At 49.9% G+C, this 25,508-nt stretch overlaps 1 protein-coding gene across 1 annotated transcript; it reads left to right on the forward strand.

Moving 5' to 3' along the window:
* Positions 1–1,467: 1,467 nt before the first annotated feature.
* On the forward strand, positions 1,468–11,922 carry LOC104299531 (hypothetical protein). The gene is made up of 6 exons (XM_009899695.2): positions 1,468–1,538; positions 2,387–2,665; positions 4,458–4,706; positions 8,174–8,311; positions 8,913–9,032; positions 11,407–11,922. The coding sequence occupies exons 1-6, from the start codon at positions 1,478–1,480 to the stop codon at positions 11,565–11,567; spliced, it is 1,008 nt and encodes a 335-aa protein (XP_009897997.1). The 5' UTR covers positions 1,468–1,477; the 3' UTR covers positions 11,568–11,922.
* Positions 11,923–25,508: the final 13,586 nt, after the last annotated feature.

The following is a 25,508-nucleotide window of genomic DNA, read 5'->3' on the forward strand; positions in this document are numbered from 1 at the left end:
GTGAAATGAAGTCAAATGTGCACATCTGAGGCAGATGGTTAGCCCCCATCTTGCAGTGGTGTTTGAGAGGATTTTTCTTCAGGTTATTTCAGCATGATAGAAGGAAATGAAAGTGTTTCTTACTGTAAATACTTTTCTCTCTCCCCCTTCCTCTGCACTGCTGTGGGTGTCTGCAGACTCACTTCACTGATTTTCTCAGAGAAGGCTATTTCTGTCACAACTCAGTTCAGGCCAGTCTTATGCACGTATGGCAAAGACAGGATGAGGCTGTGGTAGCCTTGAACAAACTGGTAAATTTTGGACTCTGGGAGCAGGAAGTGAGAAAGAATGGCCATTGCTAAGAAGCCAGAGTGGCTGAAAGGTAGATTTGTCAAACTCTTTGAAGAACAGCAGAGACCACAACACAAGGGGCTTAGCTGCTTCTCAGGAACGCATGTAAGCATGTAATCCCGCCATGTGGAGCCTCCTTTGTGGGCTGCATCTCTATCTGTGCCCAGAGAAACAGCATGGAAATGTGAGATTCCCAGCTGCATCCTGAACTGCTGTCACAGGTATTCCCTAGCACATGTAAGAAAAAAATAATCCAGGTGTTTGCTCTAATGCTTCCTCCAGTAAGCAAGATAGTTTCTGCTGCTTTGCTTCTGCAATGCACTGTGGTATCAATGCAAAGCGCCAGCATGCTTTAAGCCATCTCAGTGAGTGTGTACAAAGGGTTTGGCTGCATGTGGCCCTCTAGACAACTCACAGCAATTCTTCAAGACTGGCTTTTCAGACTCATCTGCACTCCCAACAGTGCCAGGATGGCTTTCAGGCTGCATTCAGTCTGGTTTTGCAATACAGCTTAGCTTTCTGCAACCTTTACTCTTTGCCTGGCGTGGCTGCACAGAGCGCTTTCCTGCATGGCAGTTACCATTCCATCACTGGAGAGCCCAGTGGAGCTCAACCTGGCAAGGCAGCCTTTGTGAGCAGAGGGAGAGCCTTCTCCCACACCTCCTGCTGGTGAGATTCTCCATGAGTGTCTGGTTTTGGTATTTGGGAAAATCAGCAGGTCCCCACTTGTGGTCCATTGGACTGGGCTGGTTTATCTTCCCTGGGTGGGGATGATGTACTTTGATAAACTGGAAAAGGAGGCAATAGATAGGTGTTTTTTCTTCCCCTGGTCTCAATGTTAGCATCTTACTAAACAAGGTGAACTGACCACAAGGTATTTTTCTCTCTTCTAGTGTCTCAACCCTATTCTCACACTTGCAGCTAGCTCTAAGGTGCAGGACTTCATGCTTGCCGTGGCTCAGCCCGGGTTCAGTCACCCAAAACCTTGCAGGTCTATTTTGAAGCATTATTCAATCTGTCCACTATGGAGGGACTTTTCTTTCCCCCCTCCCCCCAACTCCTTCTGACATCATTTCCTGAGCACTATATTCCCTGCGCTCTGAAGCCAGCGCGTCTTCTCAGCACACGATGCAAGGCGCCCTTTAAAATGGATTTCAGCTCTCCTTTTACTCTGCAGTGCTTGCTGGTGGTCGTAACTGTTACACATGGTAAGTGGGATTTTTTCTGTATGAAGTTGGTACAGATTTGCCTAGGGGAGCAGGCGCCTTCATTTTGCTCCAAGATCTTTTAAGGACTCTACGAGGTTTGGGGAGACACCAAAGAGTGTGACCACTAATGCATGAAAGGGGCAGCCAGGACAAAGTGAGACAGATTGGGTTTTGGCAGATGAGTGATAACTAACAAGGTAGCACTTTTCTCAGCATACTGCACCCATAAAAGCATTTCGACGGAGAGCCTCAGGTCCTCGTATGCAGAATGCTGCCTGGAGGGGCTGGAGAGCAATTGCGGTTCTGCTCCTGACGCTTGGCATGACCTTGGGGTAGCCCTGGAGCTGCTGGCACCCTGCCATTTACCAGTCTCTGATCTGAGAACAGCAACTTAATAATGTGCAAGGATACTGCAAGACTGGATCGAGTTAGAACTGCGTCCTTACTCTTTGGGCAGAGGCAGCCGTGCAGGCAGCAACTGTCTGTGCTCTCCTGCGTGCGACACCCATGGCGCTGGCGCCCTGAGCATCTTCGCACAGTCTCTCAGCTCTGAGGGGGGTTGGTAGGTGGTCATGCCAAATCTAAGGAGAGAAAAGACCAACTGCTCAGCCTTTTGCCACCCCGCGTGCAGGCTTGCGCACCACTCCTGCTATCAGCAGGGAAAGTTGGCCTTTATGGAAGACTTCTCAGTTCTTTGATTTTCATTTACTGGTGACCCCAGTGTGTCACTAGGGTTGGCTCTGCCTCTCTCACGTCTCACCTGGGCGTTTGCCTTTCTGGGAGACAGCTGAGAGGGGATGGATGGACACAGCAAGCTCACTGCCCGCACTTGGTGCCTCTCCTTTCAGGCGCTGTCGTCCGGACTGGTGTGCTCAGCGGTGGGTCAGCAGTCTTTTCTGTGGGAATTCAAAGTCTGCAGAACCTCTCCAGAATGAGCAAGGGGGACAAGAGATGCTTGACAGCTGTCTTAAATGAGACCTTGTTGGCAGAGTGTGGCACTTCTGCCAGCAGGTGTCTGAACTTGCAGAATGGCTCCCTAGTGCTGAGGAGTGTGGAGAAAGAGGACGAAGGAAATTATGAGTTTGTTTTTCAGGACATCACCAGATCTTTTAAGCTGGAAGTATTTGGTAAGTGACCTTCTTAGCAGCAAATAGCTGTTGAATTTGTGAGCCTGTCTGGAAGTTGGTGCCTTGAAATTCTTCTTAAGAAACTGCTTGAGCTTGCAGGTGCCTCTGGAACAGCTTTGTAAGCCTCTGTCACCTCGGGGAGAGGTAATGGTGGCTGTAAAGTACAGGATGCTTTTTGCATCCATGCTTTTTGCATCCTGTCTGCTGAGCCTTCCTTGAAGCAGCCAGTCAGATGAGCTATGTGCTATTTTTCCCCTGATGTAAGAGACAGCAGCATGAAGTGTTCATGAAGTTGAGCCTACAGTATGTAGACACGTAGTTCCCGGGAAAGCTGACACTGACTGTCAGTGCTTTGCTGCCTCTGGATGCCCTTCCCTAAGCAGTTAACTCTACCTAACTCATCTGTGGAAATGGAACTGGACTCCTGTGCAGGTCTGGGTTGAGGCATGCTGGGGTTTCCCCTTGTTTCATGCAGCTGAGGAAAGGTGCTAAAGGAACCTGAACGTGACTTTCTGATTTCTAGCTGCACCTGAGCAGCTTAGAGATCAGCATCTTGTGGCTGTGTTCAGAGCCCAGCAAGAGGTAGGTTACTATGTCAGTCTGCCTGCTGCGGTCCCTGTTGCTGCTCTCCTTCGTGTGCCTGCTTAACCATCTGCGGAGTGAGAAGACAGAAAGTCCCTCACTGCTTGGATTAGTAAGGAGAGGGCTTAAATGGGTTGGCCCCCTGCTGAATAGTGCTCCAGACAGCCCGTGGCTGTTGTTCTGGGCCTCATCTCCGCCGTTCCTTTTGCAGGGCTCTCACTTACACAAGCTTCTGGGAGAAACTGAAGCGTATAAAACTGTAATGAAAACGTCTGAGCAAAGTGGTCTCAGTGAAGACAAATGAATCCTTGCACCTTTCAGGTGCAAATGGGCAGAACTGCCGTGGAGAGTAGGTCAAAGATGTGACTCCTTGGCACGAAGATCAGAGATTTAGGTTGCAAAGACCGCAGACATGTCCTGCGTTTAACCTCCCTTTCGGCGGATTTGCTTTGGGAACTGTTGTCTCTTCCTCGTGTTCTGTTGCCACACCTAATTCAGGGGGAAAATGTCACACCCAAGGTTTTCCTGGAGGCAGTAAATTTCAATTGAAGAGAACATTCTGGTTGAGGAAAGTGATTTCTGAGCTTATCTCTGTGGACATTTGCAGAGGCTTTCTCCTGTGGTTATAAAACCGCATTTGCACAGTGACAAATGTGGATTGGCTCCTCCTTGTAGAGCGAGAGGGAGGAAGGTAAGAGTGTAGGATAAGAGCAATGATTCATCACTTCAAATTGCCCAGCCTGGATCGTTCTGCCTAACTGCAGGTGTCTGGTGTTGGTACCTTTTTGGGCCTGGTTTGATCATTTGAGGGCTGAGTCCCCTCTGAAGCTGCAGTTACCTGCTGATGGCAGAGGAAGCCTCTGGCTGGCAGATGCTTCCTGGTGTTTCCACTCTCCTCTCAGATGAGGGACTTCTGTTTTTGACTTTTGCAATTTCAATGAGGAAAACCAAGAGATGCCAGATTTTTGTGGCATCCTCAGAACAGGGCTTACTAGAGGGCTTGGGTGGGCACCACTAAGCATTTCAGGGTTGGGGGCAAGCACTGAAGAGTCTGGTTACTTACTTCTGTGCTCCCCGGATGCCATTAAGCGTAGCGGTAGTAGTAAGACTGGCAAAGGAAGGTCCTGTCCGGCTCATGTTCGCTGCTGAATCTGCTCTTCACCTCTCTCTTTCCTTCCTGTTCCCATTGCCCCATGCTTTGTGTGACCAGAGCCATCCATCGATATCCAGTGCTTCCCCAACGGGACCGGGGAGCTGTACTGCGACGTGAGCAGCAGCCAGAGCACCAGCTTCCGCTGGCTGCTGAACGGCACCGCGCTGAGCGCCCCTGAGGCTTGCGTTAAGGACGGGGGCAAGAGGGTTCGCCTGGACAGGACTGTGCCTGGGGAGTTCGTGTGTGAGGTCCACCACGGGAGCAGCATCACGAGGACCAGGCCTGTTGTGCTGTCCTGCAGCTATGGTGAGTAATGGTGGCTCCAGAAAATCTCTCGGTTGGCCTTTTGCAGCAGCAAACTACGGACCCTTGCTGTCTGCACGATACCAAACTCTCCTGTCCCTGGCATCTGCCTTCCAGACTCACCACATCCTGCTTTCAGAAAGTGTCCCCCCAACTTCCTTCTCCCTCCTGTGTCTCAGTTTGACACAGCCTACAACTACAGAAGGGATAACAGTTTGTTTAGGAGGTCCTTTTACCCAAGTTTGCAGCAAGGAGGAAGCTCTACCTGTTTGTTTTCCTCCTTCCCAGTGATGGAGATCTTGTACTTTGGTGTGTACTAATCCTCTATGCCAATTAATAAACACAAGCTGCTTCCTGCTATGACATTCATCCATGAAGCAGACAGCTGTCCAGTTTCTGCAGCAGCCCTTGTAAGAAAACCTCCACTTGCTCATCCCTGTCGTTGCTGGCCTCAGCTGAGGTGTTCTGCTTTGTCTCTTCTCCTCATGTAGGCCAGCTGCACAAAGTTTTACCAGTCTATACAAATTTCTTTCCATCAGCCCCACACCATTAGAGACAGGGTGAAGACACAAGTCATTTGCTTATGAAATGTAGGATTTTTCCCCTCCATGTCCCTGTTTGGACAGGTAGTTCTGAGAAGGCTGTGACTTTGCCCATTTGCAATCTACCCATAAATGCCAAGTGCTCTGCTTGAAAGAGACCACAGATTAATGAGATAGACAATCTGGATCCCAGGAGTGATGAGAACTGCCAGGAGCTCATGGTACTGCTCTCTGATGTAAACTCACATTTAGTAAAAACAAATAATATTTCCTTTGCATCTCCAGTAGTGAAAGTTTGTCTCTTTGGAGCACAGCCCTGTGAGGAGAGGCTGAGGGAGCTGGGGTTGCTTAGCCTGGAGAAGAGGAGGCTCAGGGGAGACCTTCTTGCTGTCTACAGCTACCTGAAGGGAGGTTGTAGCCAGGAGGGGGTTGGTCTCTTCTCCCAGGCAACCAGCACCAGAACAAGAGGACACAGTCTCAAGCTGCACCAGGGGAGGTTTAGGCTGGATGTTAGGAAGAATTTCTTCATAGAAAAAGAGATTGGCCATTGGAATGTGCTGCCGAGGGAGGTGGTGGAGTCACCATCACTGGAAGTGTTTAGGAAGAGACTTGATGAGGCACTTGGTGCCATGGTTTAGTTGATTAGATGGTCTTGGGTAATAGGTTGGACTTGATGATCTCACAGAATCAATAAGGTTGGAAAAGACCTCAGAGATCATCAAGTCCAACCTGTCACCCAACACCTCATGACTAACTAAACCATGGCTTCAACTGCCATGTCCAGAGAGGGGGGGGTACAGGGGAGCAGGGAAGTTGTTGTGCCCTGTACTCAGCACTGATGAGGCCACACCTTGAGTCCTGTGTCCAGTTCTGGGCTCCTCCATTTAAGAAGGACATTGAGACACTTGAAGGTGTCCAGAGAAGGGCAACAAAGCTGGGGAGAGGTTTGGAGCACAGGCCTGTGAGGAGAGGCTGAGGAAGCTGGGGTTAGCCTGCTTAGCCTGGAGAAGAGGAGGATCAGGGGAGACTTTCTTGCTGTCTACAGCTCCCTGAAGGGAGGTTGTAGCCAGGTGGGGGTTGGTCTCTTCTCCCAGGCAACCAGCACCAGAACAAGAGCACACAGTCTCAAGCTGTGTCAGGGGAGGTTTAGGCTGGAGGTGAGGAGAAAGTTCTTCCCAGAGAGAGAGATTGGCCATTGGAATGTGCTGCCCAGGGAGGTGGTGGAGTTCTCATCCCTGGAGGTGTTCAAAGGGGGATTGGACATGGCACTTGAAGCCATGGTTTAGTAGTCATGAGGTGTTGGGTGATAGGTTGGACTTGATGACCTCTGAGGTCTTTTCCACCCTCATGATTCTATGATCCCCTGGAATATTTGAATGCCCTCTGGGGCTATGCATCAATTTGTGCATTGAAACAAGCTCCAAACCAGGCTGTCAGTTTCCCCAGTGTGGTGCCACACAGTCATGTGCACAGGGAAAAAGAGCCCAAATGGCTGAAAAAGGGATGGCTTGGGCTTGCCTAAGGAGCTCTAAGGCAATGGTGTTCTAGCAGTAGCCAGGCTGCAGGCTTGCTTGGTTGGTTTCTTTTTTTTCCAAGTTGAGAAGAGTTTTCCTACTGGCTACCCAAGGCTGGAGCACATTGTCTTAGTGAAGCAGCAAGTCTGGATGGCTGGCTCTTTTCTGCAAGTCTGTGATGCCCTCTACCATCTTCTCTGCTCAGCATCAAGTCTGACTGCCAAAGCAGCCCTGAGCCAGGGACTCTCAACTGGGTAATAATTACTACAGCCTTGCATGTGGCCTTGCACTTGGCCATCTGCAGCCATCACCTCCTGCTAGATGTCTCACATGCTCTCAGTTGGGAAAGGGAATAAAGAGGAATCCTCCCCCAGGCAGCAGTGAAACCAACTTCCTGCACCCCTGCCCTTGGTGGCTGGAGTTGCTGGGGCCTGAGGAAGTGCAGGCTCTGATCAGACTCTCTTTGAGGCTGGTGTAGTTGTTATATGGCTATTCTAAGGGGATTCACTGAGGCTTGTATTAACAAGCCCTAAGGGTAGACTCTGCAGCTTTTCCTTCAGCAGGAGACTTGGACCTCTCTCCTCTTTTCAGCTGATCTGTATAGTACCTTTCAAACCTCCAACTTCCCTGCTTGATGAAAACTTACAGATTATCTTGGATGTAACTGGGCAGAGAAAGCAGAAGCAGAAGTGCACAGCAGAATCATAGAATCAGTAAGGTTGGAAAAGACCTCTGAGATCATCAAGTCCAACTTATCACCCAACACCTCATGACTAACTAAACCATGGCTCCAAGTGCCACCTTCAGTCCCCTTTTGAACACCTCCAGGGATGGTGACTCCACCACCTCCCTGGGCAGCACATTCCCATGGCCAATCTCTCTTGCTGGGAAGAACTTTCTCCTCACCTCCAGCCTAAACCTCCCCTGGTGCAGCTTGAGACTGTGTCCTCTTGTTCTGGTGCTGGGTGCCTGGGAGAAGAGACCAACCCCCACCTGGCTACAACCTCCCTTCAGGTAGTTGTGGAGAGCAAGAAGGTCTGCCCTGAGCCTCCTCTTCTCCAGGCTAAGCAACCCCAGCTCCCTCAGCCTCTCCTCACAGGGCTGTGCTCCAAACCCCTCCCCAGCTTTGTTGCCCTTCTCTGAACACATTCAAGAGTCTCAATGTCCTTAAATTGAGAGCCCCAGAACTGGACACAGGACTCAAGGTAACCACACAAACCTCTCTTCTCCACAGACCATGACTAAATTATGTGACTTACATTACAATGTGCCGTGGTGCATCGGCATCCCTGATCCAAACACCACCAAAGCAGTAGCAATGCTCACATGCTCTGAACTTCCTGCTGGTTTTCTCTTGTTTTGTGGAAGAGGTTTTAGCACCCTGGTAACTAACAGCACCCTGTCCTTCTTGCAGGAGACCTGCTGCAGTACCCATGGTTCATTTACATCCTGGCAGGCTGTGCTGGGGGTGTGGTTATCCTGGTGGTGATTGTGTCCTCAGTCATATGTTGCTGCATAAAAAGGAAACACAAGTTCATTCCAGTGCCTTCAGGTGAGTGGAGAATACTGTTGCTCTATGAGATGAGTCTCATAGAGGACTGCATTTGTGCAGGCTGGAGTTGAAATGCTCTCAGCTTGGTAGCTGCTTGTCTTCCAGGCAGCCCTCCTCTGATCTGGTGGAGCAGAAAGCTGCTTGCTGACAGGCATCTGTTAGAGCCAGCTGGGTCTTGAATTAAACCTTGCTTTCCCCTTTTTTCACCTCATGCTTGCCACCATGTGCTCCTGGGAAGAAAGAAACACAGCAAAACCTTTTCCAGGGGCACCAAAAAATGAGCCTCATTCAGGTCTGATCCTGAAAGGGACCAGAAGGTTTCAGATGGCAGTTCTTTGTCAGCACCTGTCCCTGAGTGCAATCTGCCCATGGCAGTGAGGCCACCTCAAGCTGTGATTCTGCCAGCATGGCCAAGCTGGTCTCCAACCGGTTGGCAGCAGCCTACCATGCTTGGCATCTGTCTGCTCTGGGAACGGAGCCAGTGCTGCATGAGGAGGAGATGCACTTATGTATTGGTGGTCCAGCCTCACAATGAGTGTGTCAAGGCTGCTGGGATATGGGAGACCTTTTTTCCTTCAAGTTTCTGGTTTTGGTTTTACAGAGGAGGAGAAAGATGATGGACTAACAATGTCCATGATCTCCAGCGAAGGTATGAAGAGTCCCCCCAATGGAGACCATGTCGAGCCTCAACCTGCCCAAACTGACTGCCCTTCAAAGCCTGGTGGGTCCCAGTGACTTGGTTTTAAGTCAGACAGATAGGCTGTGTTGGAGAGTGAAGGACAAAATGGATGTGTGTGGCTGATGGGGAAGGAGCTGTCTGGAGAGGCCTGTGACTTGCCAGCATAGGGAAGGTGCTGCATCTTGTCCAGATGTCAGAACTTGCAGCAGGTCGCTTGTCAATACCTTCCTTCTGCACAGAAATAGCTTTGGCCCTCATGTAGCCATGAGATGTAGTGGCAGGCATCTAATAGCATCCCACAGAAGGTATTGCCAGCAGACTGTTCCAGTGTGTCCTGTGCTAAAATACACACCTCCCAACACTAGAAACGCCTCCAGACTTGCCAGTTGCCCTGCAGCTTTGTCACACACTCCCTCTTCTTGTCAGTCACACTTGAGAAGAATCAGCCTGCTTTTGTAAGCAGTCCTCTTCAGGACAGCACCCATCAACATGCTGAGATGTAAACATAGCTAAATGCCATCAAAATCAGAAGCTCCTCCTGTGCTTCCTGCCACTGGTGCTTCAGTGGGAAGACAGCCACATTTTAAACCCTTCAAAGAAACTGAGAACAAACCCTCACAGCTTTAGCACAGTGGCTTTAGCACAGCGTGGTCAAGTGTGCACAGCAAGAAAAGCCCTTCAGAAATCTCCTGCTTTGTGCATGCTTGGTAGTAATGCTCCACTACTTGCATTATGTCTCCAGTAATTTTGTGTCACATAAACATTGGCAAAATCTTCCCTGGTAATGCACTATCATCAGCTGGTTGAGGGGCTGGTAGCAGCAGCATCATAAACCAGAGCAACACTACCTAGGTCGTACCCGGGTCTCAGATCTGCTATCTCTGCTGCTGGTATCCTTCACTGTGCTATGCACAGCCTCTCAACAGCTCAGCCATGCTGTGTGTCTACCTTGGATGCTGCTTTACCTTGCTTTCACAATATTAAATGCTGCTGATAAACATAATGCAAGAAAGAAGAAGGAGAAGGAGAAGGAGAAGAAAGAGAAGAGGAAGAAGAAGAAGGAGAAGGAGAAGAAGGAGGAGGAGAAGGAGAAGAAGAAGAAGGAGAAAAAGAAGAAGGAGAAGAAGAAGAATAAAAGGAGAAGAATGAGAAGGAGAAGAAGAAGAAAAAGACAGAGAATGAGAAGAAGAAGAAGAAGAGGAAGGAGAAGAAGAAGAAGGAGAAGAAAAGGAGAAGAAGAAGGAGGAGAAGAAGAAGGAGGAGAAGAAGAAGGAGGAGAAGAAGAAGGAGGAGAAGGAGAAGAAGAAGGAGGAGAAGGAGAAGAAGAAGAAGAAAAGGAGAAGAAGGAGAAGGAGAAGAAGAAGAAAAGGAGAAGGAGAAGAAGAAGAAGAAGGAGAAGAGGAAGGAGAAGGAGAAGAAGAAGAAGGAGAAGAAGAAGGAGAAGAAGAAGAAGGAGAAGAAAAGGAGGAGAAGGAGAAGAAGGAGAAGAAGAAGAAGAAGGAGAAAAAGAAGAAGGAGAAGAAGAAGAAGAAAAGGAGAAGAAGGAGAAGGAGAAGAAGAAGAAAAAGAGAAGAAGGAGAAGGAGAAGAAGGAGAAGAAGAAGAAAAAGAAGGAGAAGGAGAAGAAGAAGAAGATGAAGGAGAAGAAGAACATGAAGGAGAAGGAGAAGAAGAAGAAGAAGAAGGAGGAGAAGAAGAAGATGATGAAGGAGAAGAAGAAGGAGAAGAAGAAGAAGGAGAAGAAGAAAAAGGAGAAGGAGAAGAAGGAGAAGAAGAAGAAGAAAAAGGAGAAGAAGAAGAAGGAGAAGGAGAAGAAGAAGATGAAGGAGAAGAAGAAGATGAAGGAGAAGAAGAAGAAGAAGAAGAAGAAGAAGAAGAAGAAGAAGAAGAAGGAGAAGAAACCACCCCTAATTAAATCAGGTCATTGTTTATGACTATTCATGAATAATATCAATGAACATTGAAGTCTTGAACATATCTTTAATTAAAAACTATAACAATCCCCATTGTCAGTTTGACTAACAAAGTACCCCACATTTAAATTTCCTACATATAAGTAAAAAGCAGAGGTGCAGGTGAAAAGTGTCTAGGTGAGGACATATTAAAGGTGTGCTGTCAGCCAGCTTTAGTTACTGCAATGTTACTGAATAGATTTGGCTTTGGTACATTTGGGGCAGTTAAGCCTGGAGAGCTTCAGAACCAAAGCAAAACCCCAAGCCAACCAAACAAGCCATGGTTAGCAGCTCAACAAATGAGTAGTTACAAAGAAAATTGAATTTTGGCTTGCAGATGTCAGGGAAGAAGAGGCTGAGCTGGTTTGGTTAGGCAGCTTGCAGCACCAGGGAGCAGGGAGAGGATTTCCACTGCGGGGGAGCACAGCACAGGCACTGATAAGCTATTTCTCCCTTCTTTTCCAGATACTGCCCAAACTGGTCAAGGCACTGAGCCCCAGCACCTTGTGGAAGAAAATTTACCAGTGGAGAGAGAGCCTGAGGAAATACCAGACCCAGAGGTCATAGTTGATGTGGAAAGCCAGGAAAAGGCCTCAGACTGTTTCCCAGATCCAAGTGACAACTGATCTGGCATGCTTGCTGTTCCACCCTGTCTTGAAGCCTATGGCACCTGTCCTTTGCATCCCATAGTCTCACTGTCTATAAGAATTGGTTTGGAGAATTTTAGCAGGGGAAACTGATGAGGTGTCAGGCCTGCTAACCTCATTTAAAAGGCAAAAAGAAAATACAAGGAAAAGCACACACATGGCTTCAATTCCATGCTGCTGTGGGCTGACATGTTCACTAACAAACAAAACTGGGCAGCTCTTTGGTGCTTTGTCTGTTAAGAGACCTGCAGTTAACCTGTGGAGGCCTGGAGGGCAGCTGAAATGAGACAGGCAGTTCCTCCTGCTCCCTGCCCACCCCATGCCTCGCCATGTCTTTGCCAGGCAGTGGCTCCTGCAAGGGATAGGCTTGACAGGAGGGCTGAGGTGGGCTGCCAGTCCCAGAGAGAAAGAAAGACCTGGCAGAAATCTCCTGAGAAAGTCTCTTCTCAGGAGTTTTCAAAACCCCCACAACTTGTTGGAGGTTTCAGATAGATGTCTGCTGTGCTGGATGTTTATCTGAATTGCTCCTTTGTGATTTGTCCCTCACTGCTTGTTGTGTGGGGCCAGGAGTGGTGGTAGGGGCTGCTGTGTGCAGACCCCAGGAGGTGATGCTGGTTTGCTCTCCTTTTGATACTCTGTAGTGGCAGGGGGCTACTGATCACATCTCACCAGAACCTAAGTGCTTGGGTTACCAAGTTAATTAAAACACCTCTGTCACTAGCTTGCTTGCTTTCAGCAGAAGGGTGCCTGGGGCTTGGGTGTGTAACTATGGTAGAAATGTTGGCCATAATGCTGGGATTGTTCATTAGTGCAAGCACCGGTGCCTTTAGTGTAGTGGGTTAGCTCCTGCAAGCTGCTTAAGCTGGCCATCTGCCCGTGCATGTAGGCTTTTCCAGTGCTGTGTTATTTGCACAGAGAGCAGCAATTTATAGAATCCCTTAGGCAAGACTTGCTGCTACACAAGTAGCACATCCTGTTCTGCTCAGGGGAGGTTTGAGAGTGGAGCAGCTGGGGTAGACCTGCAGGGTAGAAGGACGAGGTGAGGAGAGGGCAAGGACTTGATTCCAGACAGCAGGTAGCTGAGTCCCTGGCAAAGCTGCCAGGGGCTGCAGGGCTGTCAGGCCACAGAGAGTGCTGCTGGACTCACTGCCAGAGCAAGGTATTTACTGTAGAAGTGCATTTTTGTCCTTGGAAGCCAGACGCGTTGGTGTCAAACTAGCCCAAGGGATGGTAGCAGGGACGGTAGAGATTTGGGCTGAAAGGGATGGAGAGGTGTGTGTTACATCACTCTCTTCCCTTCTCATTTTGCCCCTGTTTTATGTTGTGCTGACACTGTGCCACGAAGCCCTTGGAAGGAGGGTTAAGGTATGCCTTGTGACCGCCACCCAGCGAGGTCTGCGAGCGGATCGAGCCCAGCGGAGCGCTTCTCCACCAGGCGGGGGAGCTGGTGGCCCAGCTGCGCGCTCCCCCTGTTCATGGCCAAGCTCTGCATCGGGGGCGCCCAGCCAGAGGTGGTTGCTCTTCTTGTTCCCTTGTCCTGTGACTCTGCTTGGAAGATTTTGGGATCGTGTGTGCTGTGTTGATGGTGATGCACCCTGCCTGCTTTTTAAGGCTGCAATAGGAATCAGATTTTCCACGGTAAGAGGGAGATGACGATTCTTTCCCTCGCGGTGCTGAGCTGTCTGCTTTCAGTGAAAACATTCCTCAAAGGCTGTGAGTTGGACGACAAAAACGTGACAGCAAACTCCTGGGGTGGCAGCCGCCTCTAGGCAGCACAGTGGCACCGACACCGGTGCTCAGGGGCCGGTGTCACTGAGATGGGGGGATGTAAACGGCTTTGCTTCTCGCCTGCCCTTCCAGGCAGGGGCAGGCAGGGGACGGTCGACTCCAACACGTTTCAAAGGCTGAACGGTGCTCTGAGCTGCACTGGAGAGGTTGTTGTAGTTTTGGCTGCTGAGGATGGCAGCTGGGACAGCCTTTTCCTGCTGGGCTGGTGCATTCTGGTTCCAGCTTGCCCTAGCGCTGCCTTGCTGCTCTTAGCCCTGGGAGTGACCTGTTAGCAGCCTCACTGGTGTAACCCCAGGCTGGGAAGGACTTTCTCTGTGTTGAGATGGGAGTCTAAGACTCAAGGCATCTTTACCAGGCAGATAGGACACAGAGAGTTTTCTGTCCCTCCCTGCTGAGGGTGCAGTTCAGCAATGGGGCAAAGGATTCTGTTACTGCGAGGTAGGGGGAGAAGTCATGCAGCCTGTGCTCTCTCATTAGCTGTGTGTGTTCATGCCCAGCTATTGCTCTTTTTAAGTGGTTTTTCTTCTTCTTCTTTTCCCACAGTCATTTTTGTTCCTAATAAAAAGACCTGTTTTCTAACTTACTTTAGAAATGTCTAAGGTCTGTTATTCAACAGTTATGTCTTTGTGGTTTTCACTGAAACTACACACTGCACTACAGACAAGTCAGGAAAGATGATGGAGCAGCTCATCTGGAGGTCATCTGTAACCACATGGAAGACAAGAAGGTTATCAGGAGTAGCCAACATGGATTTGCCAAGGGGAGATCCTGTCTGACTAATCTGATAGCCTTCTATGAAATCATGACCAAATGGGTAGAATAGAATAGAATAGAATAGAATAGGACCAGGTTGGAAAAGACCTTCAAGATCATCATGTCCAACCTATCACCCAACCCCATCTCACAGTATCACAGTATCACAGTAACTAAGGTTGGAAGAGACCCCAAGGATCATCAAGTCCAACCTGTTCCAACAGACCTCACAACTAGACCATGGCACCAAGTGCCACGTCCAATCTCCCCTTGAACACCTCCAGGGACGGTGACTCCACCACCTCCCTGGGCAGCACATCCCAATGACGAACGACTCGCTCGGTGAAGAACTTTTTCCTCACCTCGAGTCTAAACCTCCCCTGACACAACTTGAGACTGTGTCCTCTTGTTCTGGTGCTGGTTGCCTGGGAGAAGAGACCAACCCCCTCCTGTCTACAACCACCTTTCAGGTAGTTGTAGAGGGCAATGAGGTCGCCTCTGATCCTTCTCTTCTCCAGGCTAAACAACCCCAGCTCCCTCAGCCTCTCCTCATAGGGCTTGTGCTCAAGGCCTCTCCCCAGCCTTGTTGCCCTTCTCTGGACACGTTCAAGTGTCTCGATGTCCTTCCTAAACTGAGGGGCCCAGAACTGGACACAGTACTCAAGGTGTGGCCTAACCAATGCAGAGTCCAGGGGCACAATGACCTCCCTGCTCCTGCTGGCCACACTATTCCTAATACAGGCCAGGATGCCATTGGCCTTCTTGGCCACCTGGGCACACTGCTGGCTCATGTTTAGGTGGGTGTCAATCAGCACCCCCAGGTCCCTCTCTGTTTGGCAGCTCTCCAGCCACTCTGACCCCAGCCTGTAGCTCTGCATGGGGTTGCTGTGGCCAAAGTGCAGCACCTGGCACTTGGATTTGTTGAATGCCATCCTGTTGGACTCTGCCCATCTGTCCAGTCGGTCGAGGTCCCTCTGCAGAGCCTTTCTACCATCTAACTGACTAACATCTGTTCCCAACTTGGTGTCATCTGCAAACTTGCTGATGACTGACTCAACCCCCTCATCCATATTGTCAATGAAGATGTTAAAGAGGATGGGGCCCAGCACTGATCCCTGGGGGACGCCACTGGTGCCTGGCCGCCAGCTGGCTGTGGCACCATTCACCACCACTCTCTGGGCTCAGCCCTCCAGCCAGTTCCTAACCCAGCACAGAATGTTGTGGTCCAAACCACGAGCTGACAGCTTAGCCAGCAGTTTACTGTGGGGGACGGTGTCAAAGGCCTTGCTGAAGTCCAGGTAGACCACATCCACAGCCTCCCCACATCCACCAGACAGGTCACCTGATCATAGAAGGAGATCAGGTTGGAGAGGCAGGACCTGCCCTTCCTAAATCCATGCTGGCTGGACCTGAGCCCTTGGCCATCCTTCAGGTGCGCAGTTATTGCCCCCAGGATAATCTGCTCCATCACTTTCCCTGGCACTGAGGTCAGGCTGACTGGTCTGTAGTTTCCAGGTTCCTCCATCCAACCCTTCTTGTGGATGGGGACCACATTGGCCAGTTTCCAGTCATCTGGGACCTCTCCAGTGAGCCAGGACTGGAGGGAAATGATGGAGAGCGGCTTGGCAGCTCCCCTGCCAGCTCTCTCAGCACCCTAGGATGGATCCCATCCGGTCCCACGGACTTATGGGTGTCCAAGTGGCTCAGCAGGTCCCGGACTAATTCCTCATGGATTTCTGGGGCATTACACTGCTCCCCGACCCTATTACCCAGCTCAGGAGGCCACTCATCCTGGACTCCTACCTTGCTGTTAAACATTGAGGCAAAGAAGGCGTTCATGACCTCAGCCTTTTCCTCATCTTTGGTCACCATGTTCCCCTCCAGGTCCAGTAAGGAGTGGAGGTTCTTCTTGCCCTTCTTTTTAGCATTGATATATTTGTAAAATTGCTTTTTATTATCTAATCAACTAAACCATGGCACCAAGCACCCTATCAAGTCTCTTCTTAAACACCTCCACTGATGGCAACCCCACCACCTCCCTGGGCAGCACATTCCAATGGCAAATCACTCTATGAAGAATTTCTTCCTAACATCCAGTCTAAACCTCCCCTGGTGCAGCTTGAGACTGTGGCCTCTTGTTGTGGTGCTGGTTGCCTGGGAGAAGAGACCAACCCCCACCTGGCTACAACCTCCCTTCAGGGAGTTGTAGAGAGCAATGAGGTCTCCCCTGAGCCTCCTCTTCTCCAGGCTAAGCAACCCCAGCTCCCTCAGCCTCTCCTCACAGGGCTGTTCTCCCAACCCCTCCCCAGCTTTGTTGCCCTCCTCTGGACACATTCCAGCATATATCTTGACTTCAGTAGACCTTTTGATCCTGTCTCCCATAACATCCTCATAGAAAAGCTCAGGAGATGTGGCATAGACAGCTGGTCCATGAGGTGGATTGCAGACTGGCTCAACAACAAAGTTCAGAGGGTTGTCATCAGTGGCACAGAGTAAACTACTTGGAGGCCTGTGGCCAGTGGTGTTCCCCAGGGATCAGTACTGGGTCCAGTTTTGTTCAGTATCTTTATCAACAACCTGGGTGAGGGGATTGAGAGTACCCTCAGCAAGTTCACTGATGACACAAAATGGTGGTGTTGGGGTGGCTGACACAGCCAACATGACCTGGACAGGCTGGAGAGCTGGGTGCAGGCAAACCTTGTGAAGTTTAATAAGGACAAGTGCAGGGTCATGCATCTGGGGAGGAATAACAACAGGCACCAGTACAAGCTAGGAGCTGCCCTGCTGGAAAGCAGTTCCACCAAGACAGACCTTGGTGTGCTGGTGGACAGCAAGTTCTCCATGGGACAGCAATTTGCCCTTGTGGCCAAGAGAGCCATTGGGATCCTGGGGTGCATCAAGAAAAGTGTGTCCAGCAGGTCTAAGGAAGTTCTTCTACCTGTGTCCAGTTCTGGGCTCCCCAGTTCAAGAGAGACAGAGAGCTGCTGGAGAGAGTCCAACGAGGGCCACAAAGATGATTAGGGGACTTGAGCATCTTCCCTATGAAGAGAGACTGAGAGCCCTGGAGCTTTTTAGTCTGGAGAAGAGAAGGCTGAGAGGGAGCTGATCAATGTCTATCAATATCTGAGGGGTGGGTGTCAAGTGGATAGGGCCAAGCTCTTTTCAGTGGTGCACAGTCATAAGACAAGGAACAACAGGTTCAAACTTGCACACTTGAGATTTCACCTCAACATGAGGAAGAACTTCTTTACAGTGAGGGTGATGGAGCACTGGAGCAGGCTGCCCAGGGAGGTTGTGGAGTCTCCTTCTCTGGAGACCTTCAAAACCCACCTGGATGCATTCCTGTGCAGACTACCCTAGGTGGTCCTGCTTTAGAAGGGGGAGTTGGACTTGATGATCTCTTGAGGTCCCTTCCAACCTCTAATACACTGTGATACTGTGTGATTGAAAGAACAGGTTGGTTTCCAGCTTCTCACCTGTCCAAATAAAGGAAAGGTGATACCAAGTTACTACTGATTAGAACTGACTTGGGTGGTCTAGGTAACAGAGATTACAAGGACATTTGTTTGCAAGTCAAAGGTGAGGCTGTAGAACAGTGCCATATAACTATTTGCCATCAGAGTGTGTGTGATACTTTGCCTGCATGTCTCTGTGTACCAGCAGCTCACAAAACCCTGCTCTGGTGCCTTGCCTGAACTGTGAGGTGCAGGTAAGGAATGCAGGGACATGATGCTACAGGCTGGGGTCAGAGTGGCTGGAGAGCAACCAAGCAGAAAGGGACCTGGGGCTACTGGTTGATCGTAGGCTGAACAGGAGCCAGCAGTGTGCCCAGGTGGCCAAGAAGCCCAATGGCATCCTGGCCTGCATAGTGTGGCCAGCAGGAGCAGGGAAGTCATTCTGCCCCTGTACTCAGCACTGGTTAGGCTACACCTTGAGTCCTGTGCCCAGTTCTGGGCCCCTCAGTTTAAGAAGGACATTGAGACTCTTGAACATGTCCAGAGAAGGGCAACGAGGCTGGGGAGAGGTCTGGAGCACAGCCCTGTTCTGGTGCTGGTTGCCTGGGAGAAGAGACCAACCCCCACCTGGCTACAACCTCCCTTCAGGTAGTTGTAGAGAGTACATGGTGCTATCAGGCCTTGGTGAGGCTGGGCCATGCCAGCCTGACCCTCTCTGGGTTGCTGAGGGAACTTTTGGTACTGGGGTGCCTCTGGTATGCCTGGTTTATAGTACTGTACAGAATGAACCTTGGGATTTGTATCCATGTCAATGTTTTGTGGTGGAAAGAGAAAAAAATTGCTCCTTATGGTGTATGCTAAGCAACAAGTGACATCAAATGGAATATGTAGTCTTTTCATAATGCAATTCATGCAGTTGGTGAATATAAATGAGAACAGAGCATGATCTGATTTGTCTTAAGGTAGAGGTGAAAGCAAAAGCAGAAAATGAACACTGTAACAGAGCAGAGAAAGGGGAATCAGCCCTTTAGATGGTTTTTTAAGCATTCAGGATGAACTCATCTCAATAGAATAGAATGGAATGGAATAGAATAGAATAGGAGAGAATAGAATGGAATAGAATAGGATAGGATAGGATGGAATGGAATAGAATAGAATAGAATAGAATAGAATAGAATATAGAATAGAATGGAATGGAATGGAATGGAATGGAATGGAATGGAATGGAATGGAATGGAATGGAATGGAATAGAATAAATAGGATAGAATAGAATAGAATAGAATAGGATAGAGTAGAGTAGAATTAACCAGGTTGGAAGAGACCTTCGAGATCATCAAGTCCAACCTATCACCCAACACCATCTCACCAACTAAAGCTGTCATAGGAGGCCATGGTGAATGATCTAGTCTCTGATGAGGAGCTTTGTTTCTTTACCTTTTGTTGAGAGTCCAAAGCTTTGTTATTTGGCAAATACAAATGCCTGTTTGTAGCTTTCTCTGGAGAACAAGCTGTAGGTGGAGAGGCCCTTCTTTAATGAGGAGAAGATCAGTCAGAGTCAATACTGCCATGAATTTGATATCACCTCTCTTAAAGCACCCAGTGGCTGAACAGCCTCACAGAGAGGGAAGTAAATGTGCTTATACTGAATGACTGTCCAGTCATTTGTGTCCAGTTCTGGGCCCCTCAGTTTAAGAAGGACATCAAGACACTTGAACGTGTCCAGAGAAGGGCAACAAGGCTGGGGAGAGGCCTTGAGCACAGCCCTGTGAGGAGAGGCTGAGGGAGCTGGGATTGTTTAGCCTGGAGAAGAGAAGGATCAGGGGTGACCTCATTGCCCTCTACAACTACCTGAAAGGTGGTTGTAGACAAGAAGGGGTTGGTCTCTTCTCCCAGGCAACCAGCACCAGAACAAGGGGACACAGTCTCAAGCTGTGCCAGGGGAGGTTTAGACTCGAGGTGAGGAAAAAGTTCTTCACCGAGCGAGTCGTTCGTCATTGGGATGTGCTGCCCAGGGAGGTGGTGGAGTCACCGTCCCTGGAGGTGTTCAAGGGGAGATTGGACGTGGTACTTGGTGCCATGGTCTAGTTGTGAGGTCTGTTGGGACAGGTTGGACTTGATGATCCTTGGGGTCTCTTCCAACCTTAGTTATACTGTGGTACTGTGATACTGTGACTGATGCTGCAGAGTTTGAAGGAACTTCCAAGACAACACAAATAGCCACTGCAGCTGCAGTTCCAGCCTGGTGCTTCTTACCTGTGTGGGCACAAGGCATGCACAGTATCTTTCCATTGAGGGCACACTGTGAACTTGCAGCTCTGCAAAGTGGCCACTAAGGCTCAGCAAATGTTTATTGAGTTGCTAAAGTGGTGTATGAAGGGGACATGAGAGAGGCAGTGACCCAAAAGCCCACTGCTCTGTGACAAACAAAAGGGGAACTGAGAAGAATGGTGACAGCATCCTGAACCTGACCACTGAGACCTTGCTTGCCACAATGAACGGTCTGAATGGAAGGTGCTTTGGAGACAGGCAGTTGGGAGTTTGGCTCAGAGGAGCAGACTGACAGGTTCCCAGATTGCATTGTGTTGGAAGGGACCCTCAAAGGTCATCTTGTCCAGCCTCTCTGCAGTGACACCTCAGGCTGCCCAGGGCCACATTGAATCTGATCTTGAATGTCTCCAGGGACAGGGCCTCGACCATATCCCTGGGCAGCCTGGTCCAGTGTTTTACCACTCCCATGGTAAAATTTGGTTCCATTTGTTGTCCTTCCTATTGGCTGGCAGACCTTAGCAAGTTATTTTGTCCTCCTTTGCCTCACTTCCCCATCCATAACACTGGGCTGATCACAAATAAGGTTAAGCCTTGCTTAATACAGAGCAGCACCTCACCCCTGCGTGCTGCTGTGGCTGAGAGCTGGGAGCCTCCATGGGCTGCTGGGTGCAGAGGCACGCCTGGGCTGCAGCGAGCACTGTGGGCTGGCTACCACAGGATGCCCGACTGCCCAGGCTGTGGGGGAGCTTTACTAGAACTGCTGTGGTGGACAGTGCCTCTCTTGTTAACCTTGTGAGATGCTGGTTTCCTTCTGACTCTCAGAAGTGTGACAGAGGAGGGGTTGGCCTTGGTAGAAATACTTGCCTCCAGTCTCCCAGTGCTCAGATGCATTATGCAGAACAATCCCCTACCTGCATTACTGGCATCTGAAACCCCAGAAATGCAATGACACAGCACCTTAGCCATTACCTCTCCTGGCTGTTGACAGGAACTGTGGGCTGGAAACATTTAGCAACACAGGCAGCTTTGTGCCTGTGCTTTCCCATGCTGTGGAAAAGCAAGGAAAACTCATGGAGCCCCTGCTGCAGCTGCCCAGTGTTTCCTCTGCAAGCGTGGCATGTTGGCAGCAGAGCTGAGTGTCACTCCTGTCCCACTGCTCTGGAGCTGCCCACTTGGGTCTGCTGTTGTTTTTCAGCCCCCATATGGAGATGGCTTACCCAAGTGAGAGGAGTGCACTACCTGGTATGGCCAAACTGTGGTCTGGCCAAAGAGTTGTGCCTCCTGTGCTTCCTCAGGGCTGTGGGGAGAGGAGTGTGTCCCCCCACTCTGATTAGCAAAAACATAGAATGGAATGGAATGGAATGGAATGGAATGGAATGGAATGGAATGGAATGGAATAGAATAGAATAGAATAGAATAGAATAGAATAGAATAGAATAGAATAGAATAGAATAGAATAGAATAGAATTAACCAGGTTGGAAAAGATCTTCAAGATCATCAAGTCCAACCCATCACCCAACACCATCTCATCAACTAAACCATGGCACCAAGTGCCTCATCCAGGCTCTTCCTAAACACCTCCTGTGATGGTGACTCCACCACCTCCCTGGGCAGCACATCCCAATGGCCAATCTCTCTTTTTGTGAAGAGCTTCTTCCTAACATCCAGCCTGAACCTCCCCTGGCACAGCTTGAGGCTGTGTCCTCTTGTTCTGGTGCTGGTTGCCTGGGAGAAGAGACCAACCCCCACCTGGCTATAACCTCCCTTCAGGGAGTTGTAGAGAGCAACCCTGAGCCTCCTCTTCTCCAGGCTAAGCAACACCAGCTCCCTCAGCCTCTCCTCATAGGGCTTGTGCTCCAAACCCCTCACCAGCTTTGCTGCCATGGTGAGGGTCTCAGATCCTTTTTCTGCCCCACTTTCTGTCTTCACAGTTAGCCAGCTGGCAGGTTTGGGTAGGTCAATGGGCTGAAATGGCTGTGTACAGGAACAGACATTGGAGAGGCCAAAACAAGTTTCACAGGGTAAAGGAAACTTTGTGGGACCAGAGAAGAAGCAGGGGAAACTGAGCTGCAAAGTTGGGATCCACAGTGAGCAGCAAAACACCTTGTGTGTTGGTCATGTATAGAGGGACATTGAGACATTTGAACGTGTCCAGAGAAGGGCAAAGAGGCTGGGGAGAGGTCTGGAGCACAGCCCTGTGAGGAGAGGCTGAGGGAGCTGGGGTTGCTTAGCCTGGAGGAGGCTCAGGGGAGACCTTCTTGCTGTCTACAACTACCTGAAGGGAGGTTGTAGCCAGGTGGGGGTTGGTCTCTTCTCCCAGGCAACCAGCACCAGAACAAGAGGTCACAGTCTCAAGCTGCACCAGGGGAGGTTTAGGCTGGAGGTGAAGAGAAAGTTCTTCTCAGAAAGAGTTGGTGGCCGTTGGAATGTGCTGCCCAAGGAAGTGGTGGGGTCCCTGGGGGGTCCCTGGACGTGTTCAAAGGGGATTGGACGTGGTACTTGGTGCCATGGTTTAGTTAGTCATGAGGTGTTGGGTGACAGGTTGGACCTGATGATCTCTGAGGTCTTTTCCAACCTTATTGATTCTATGATCCTATAATTCTATGATTCTATGACCTATGCTTTAGACCAGAGGAGGTGCAAACTAGCAAATGGGCTACAAATCCACCCTGGCTCAGTGCACACAGGGTTTCCTGAGAAGAACATGCTGAGTGTATTTGTACTCTTCCAGCAGATCTAAGGACATTATTTTTTTTGATGAGCCTCAAGCATGAATGTTTATTGACTCATGCCAAAGTTGAAAACTTAGAGCTGGTAACAGCTACATCTTGTCTCTTGAGCTGTTGCCTTCAGATGTGTGGGAGTCTGTCACCGTCACATGAAAGGTAAGTACGATACTTGCATTCCCAGCGAGCGAACTGCTTAGCACGGTACAAGAACAGAAGAATAAAAGAGAGGGCAAGTGACAACGGCAAATGGATATGACTACAGCCCTCTGTGGGTTTGGGGTGGAAAAACCACCACAGAGATAGCAGTGGCTGTGAAGAAACACCCCAATGTCACAGCTGTGCCCTACTGTGTGTCAGAAGATTGAGAAGTCTGTCAAGGCAGCGAGCTAAACAGAGGCCAGACATCCTTAGCCATGTGCTGACAGGCCTAACCTAAGCTGAGTCCAGCACCACCAGACTGGGAGACACCTGCTTTTCTTTTGGTGTCCTGGTTTTCTGGCCGGCTTGTGTTCACCCCAGCAGTCTCACTTCCTGTGTGATGGGTGGAAGCGAGGGTGTCTGCAGTGAGCAGAAGTGTGCGAGGGCACAGTTATCTGCAGGCCTGGCAGAGCTCACCTCATCCTGCTCAGCACAGTGTTTGAGCTGTGGCACACACAGCTGTGAGCAGTATCTCTTACCATGCCTGTGAGGGCATTGCTGGTTGGTGCTGGAGGCTGCTCTGCCAGCGCTCCCTGGTGTAGCTCTTTTCAGGACGTGCATCCCACACCACTTTGCTGAAGATACTTGCTGGCCTCCAGAGCTCATGTGTAGCAGTAGCCCAAAGCTGCCAAGCTTTCCATAGATACTCTGGACACTCTCTACTTCATGCCTTCATCTGGGGTAAACAGACACATCAGTGGAAGGACTTCAGTGCTTCTCTCTCAGTGACATCCAGAAAATCCCTGCCTTCTTCTAAAACAGGCTTTGAAACCAAGCCAGGACTGCAGCTTTGTCTTGCTTCTCAAGAGAGGAAAGGTACAGGCACAAGGATATTGCCATTTTCCCACTTCTCAGCTGTCAGGGAGGTTGAGGTACAGGGTACTTTCCCCTTGTGAAGCTGGGTCTGATGCAGGAGGCTTCCAGCACTGGTTAGAAAAGGGGCTGCTCAGTGAGATGGACTATGCACAAGGCAGGATCTCATGGGGAAGCCTTGCTGCAGGTGGGTGGTGGTGCTCCTTTGCTGGCTTTCTTGTGCTTTTGTTATGTAAAACCTCTAAGCAAGTTGACTTTGTGCACACCCACCCAAGCACTCAGAAATACCAATCCTGGGGTCACTCCTGTGATGCACAGTGGACAGGGGACATCAGTACTGAGCCCTCAGCACCTTTCTTGGGTGCCTCTTCACTGCTCACAGAAAAAGTGTTTTTGAGCAGGCCTTTTATATCCTTTAAGAATAGTTTCTTGCTTGTGTCTGTCTGTTGCTCTAGCAGGAAAAGGGATGTCACATTTGATGTGTTGAAGCATAGGGGCTTCCCTCTGTGTGTGGGACAGAGTGTGGGCATCTGAGCACGACAAACTTGATTAAGTAGTGGCCTTCATTATGAATACAGGGCATCCTTTAAAGCCATGTTCTGCTGCTGTGGAGCTTTACCTCTCTCCTCTCTCCTCTCTCCTTTCACACATACACACCTCTCTTTCCATATGTGTTTCATTTGCAGCATTCCCAGTTTCTGTGTGCAGCTCTGTATCAGGAAGTATCCCCTGAGCAGGATGGCCCAGAGCAGGTTCCATATGTGCACAGAGCAGAGGGAAGGGCCCTGCCCCAGCGTGTTTGCAGTCTGAATGTGCCCACAAACAGGCAAAACACAGGGGTACACTGGAAGCAGGCAGTGGCTTTGAGAGATGCTGCCTTGAGGAAGAGGTGAGACATGGTTGAGCACAGTGTGGGCTGTGGTTTCATTGCTCTGCAGGCCTCCCTCCATGCTGCTTTGGGGACCCAGAAACAAGACATAACAGGAGGGATGGGGGTTGCTGCCTTTGCCCAAAGCCCTGTAGTCACTTGTGCTGGAAACAGATGTGCCCAAGCATGCAGACCTTGCATGTTTCTGCTGGCATTGCTGAGGAGGAGGGGGTCCTTGCAGCCCCCCTCGGCCAGAGCTGCCAGCACAGTCTGCTTGGCTGGTGAGATGCCCAGGCACGGCAACCCCTGCCCTCGGCTTCCTTTTCCCCGCAGAGGGTAGCTGTCAGGCACAGAAATGTCATCTTGGTGCTGCTGCTTCCTTTCTCCTGCATGTGCTTCCCTTATGCATTCTTTATAAAGAAACAATAACAAAAAGAGGGAAGAAAAACTTGGCTTGCTTGTGATATGCAGAGGCAGCAATACTGTGCCCCTGGTGTGTTTTACCTCAGGTGACTTTTTCTCTTTTTGTGCAAAAAGGGATGGTTCTTACCAGCATTACTGCCAGCTGCAATGAGGCAGGAGACGAGGTGTCTTACAGAATCTTCCTGTAACTCCAAGGAAGAGAGTCACACAAGTGAATGAGAAGTATTTATCTGATATTGCACATCTCCTTTGCCACGTCTTGTCTTCTGTCTTCTTCCTTGCTCTACACCTGTGATAAAAAGCCAGAAGATTTCAGTGGGTGCTGCAGCAGAGGGATTGTGCTAGGGATGATGCCGTTAAAAATCCTCACCACCCCGTCTGTTTCATACTGGAAACAGGACTAAAGATTTTATGAGCTTCTTACATGCTTTGGGACCTAACTCCCAGGCCACCTCCCAGCTTCCTTCCTCATCACCCTTCCCACACCACCCAGCTTCAGAGCCGGCTTCTTAGGTAGACCCAAGGCAGTGGTTTCATAGCCTTCCATTCTCATCCCTCTTTCGTGGCCTGCTCAAACAGCCCTCTGTGCCTGCAGGATGCCTCTGGGTGACACTGGCCAGCCT

This window comes from Dryobates pubescens, chromosome 12 (assembly GCF_014839835.1).
Source record: "Dryobates pubescens isolate bDryPub1 chromosome 12, bDryPub1.pri, whole genome shotgun sequence".
Lineage (NCBI taxonomy): Eukaryota > Metazoa > Chordata > Aves > Piciformes > Picidae > Dryobates > Dryobates pubescens.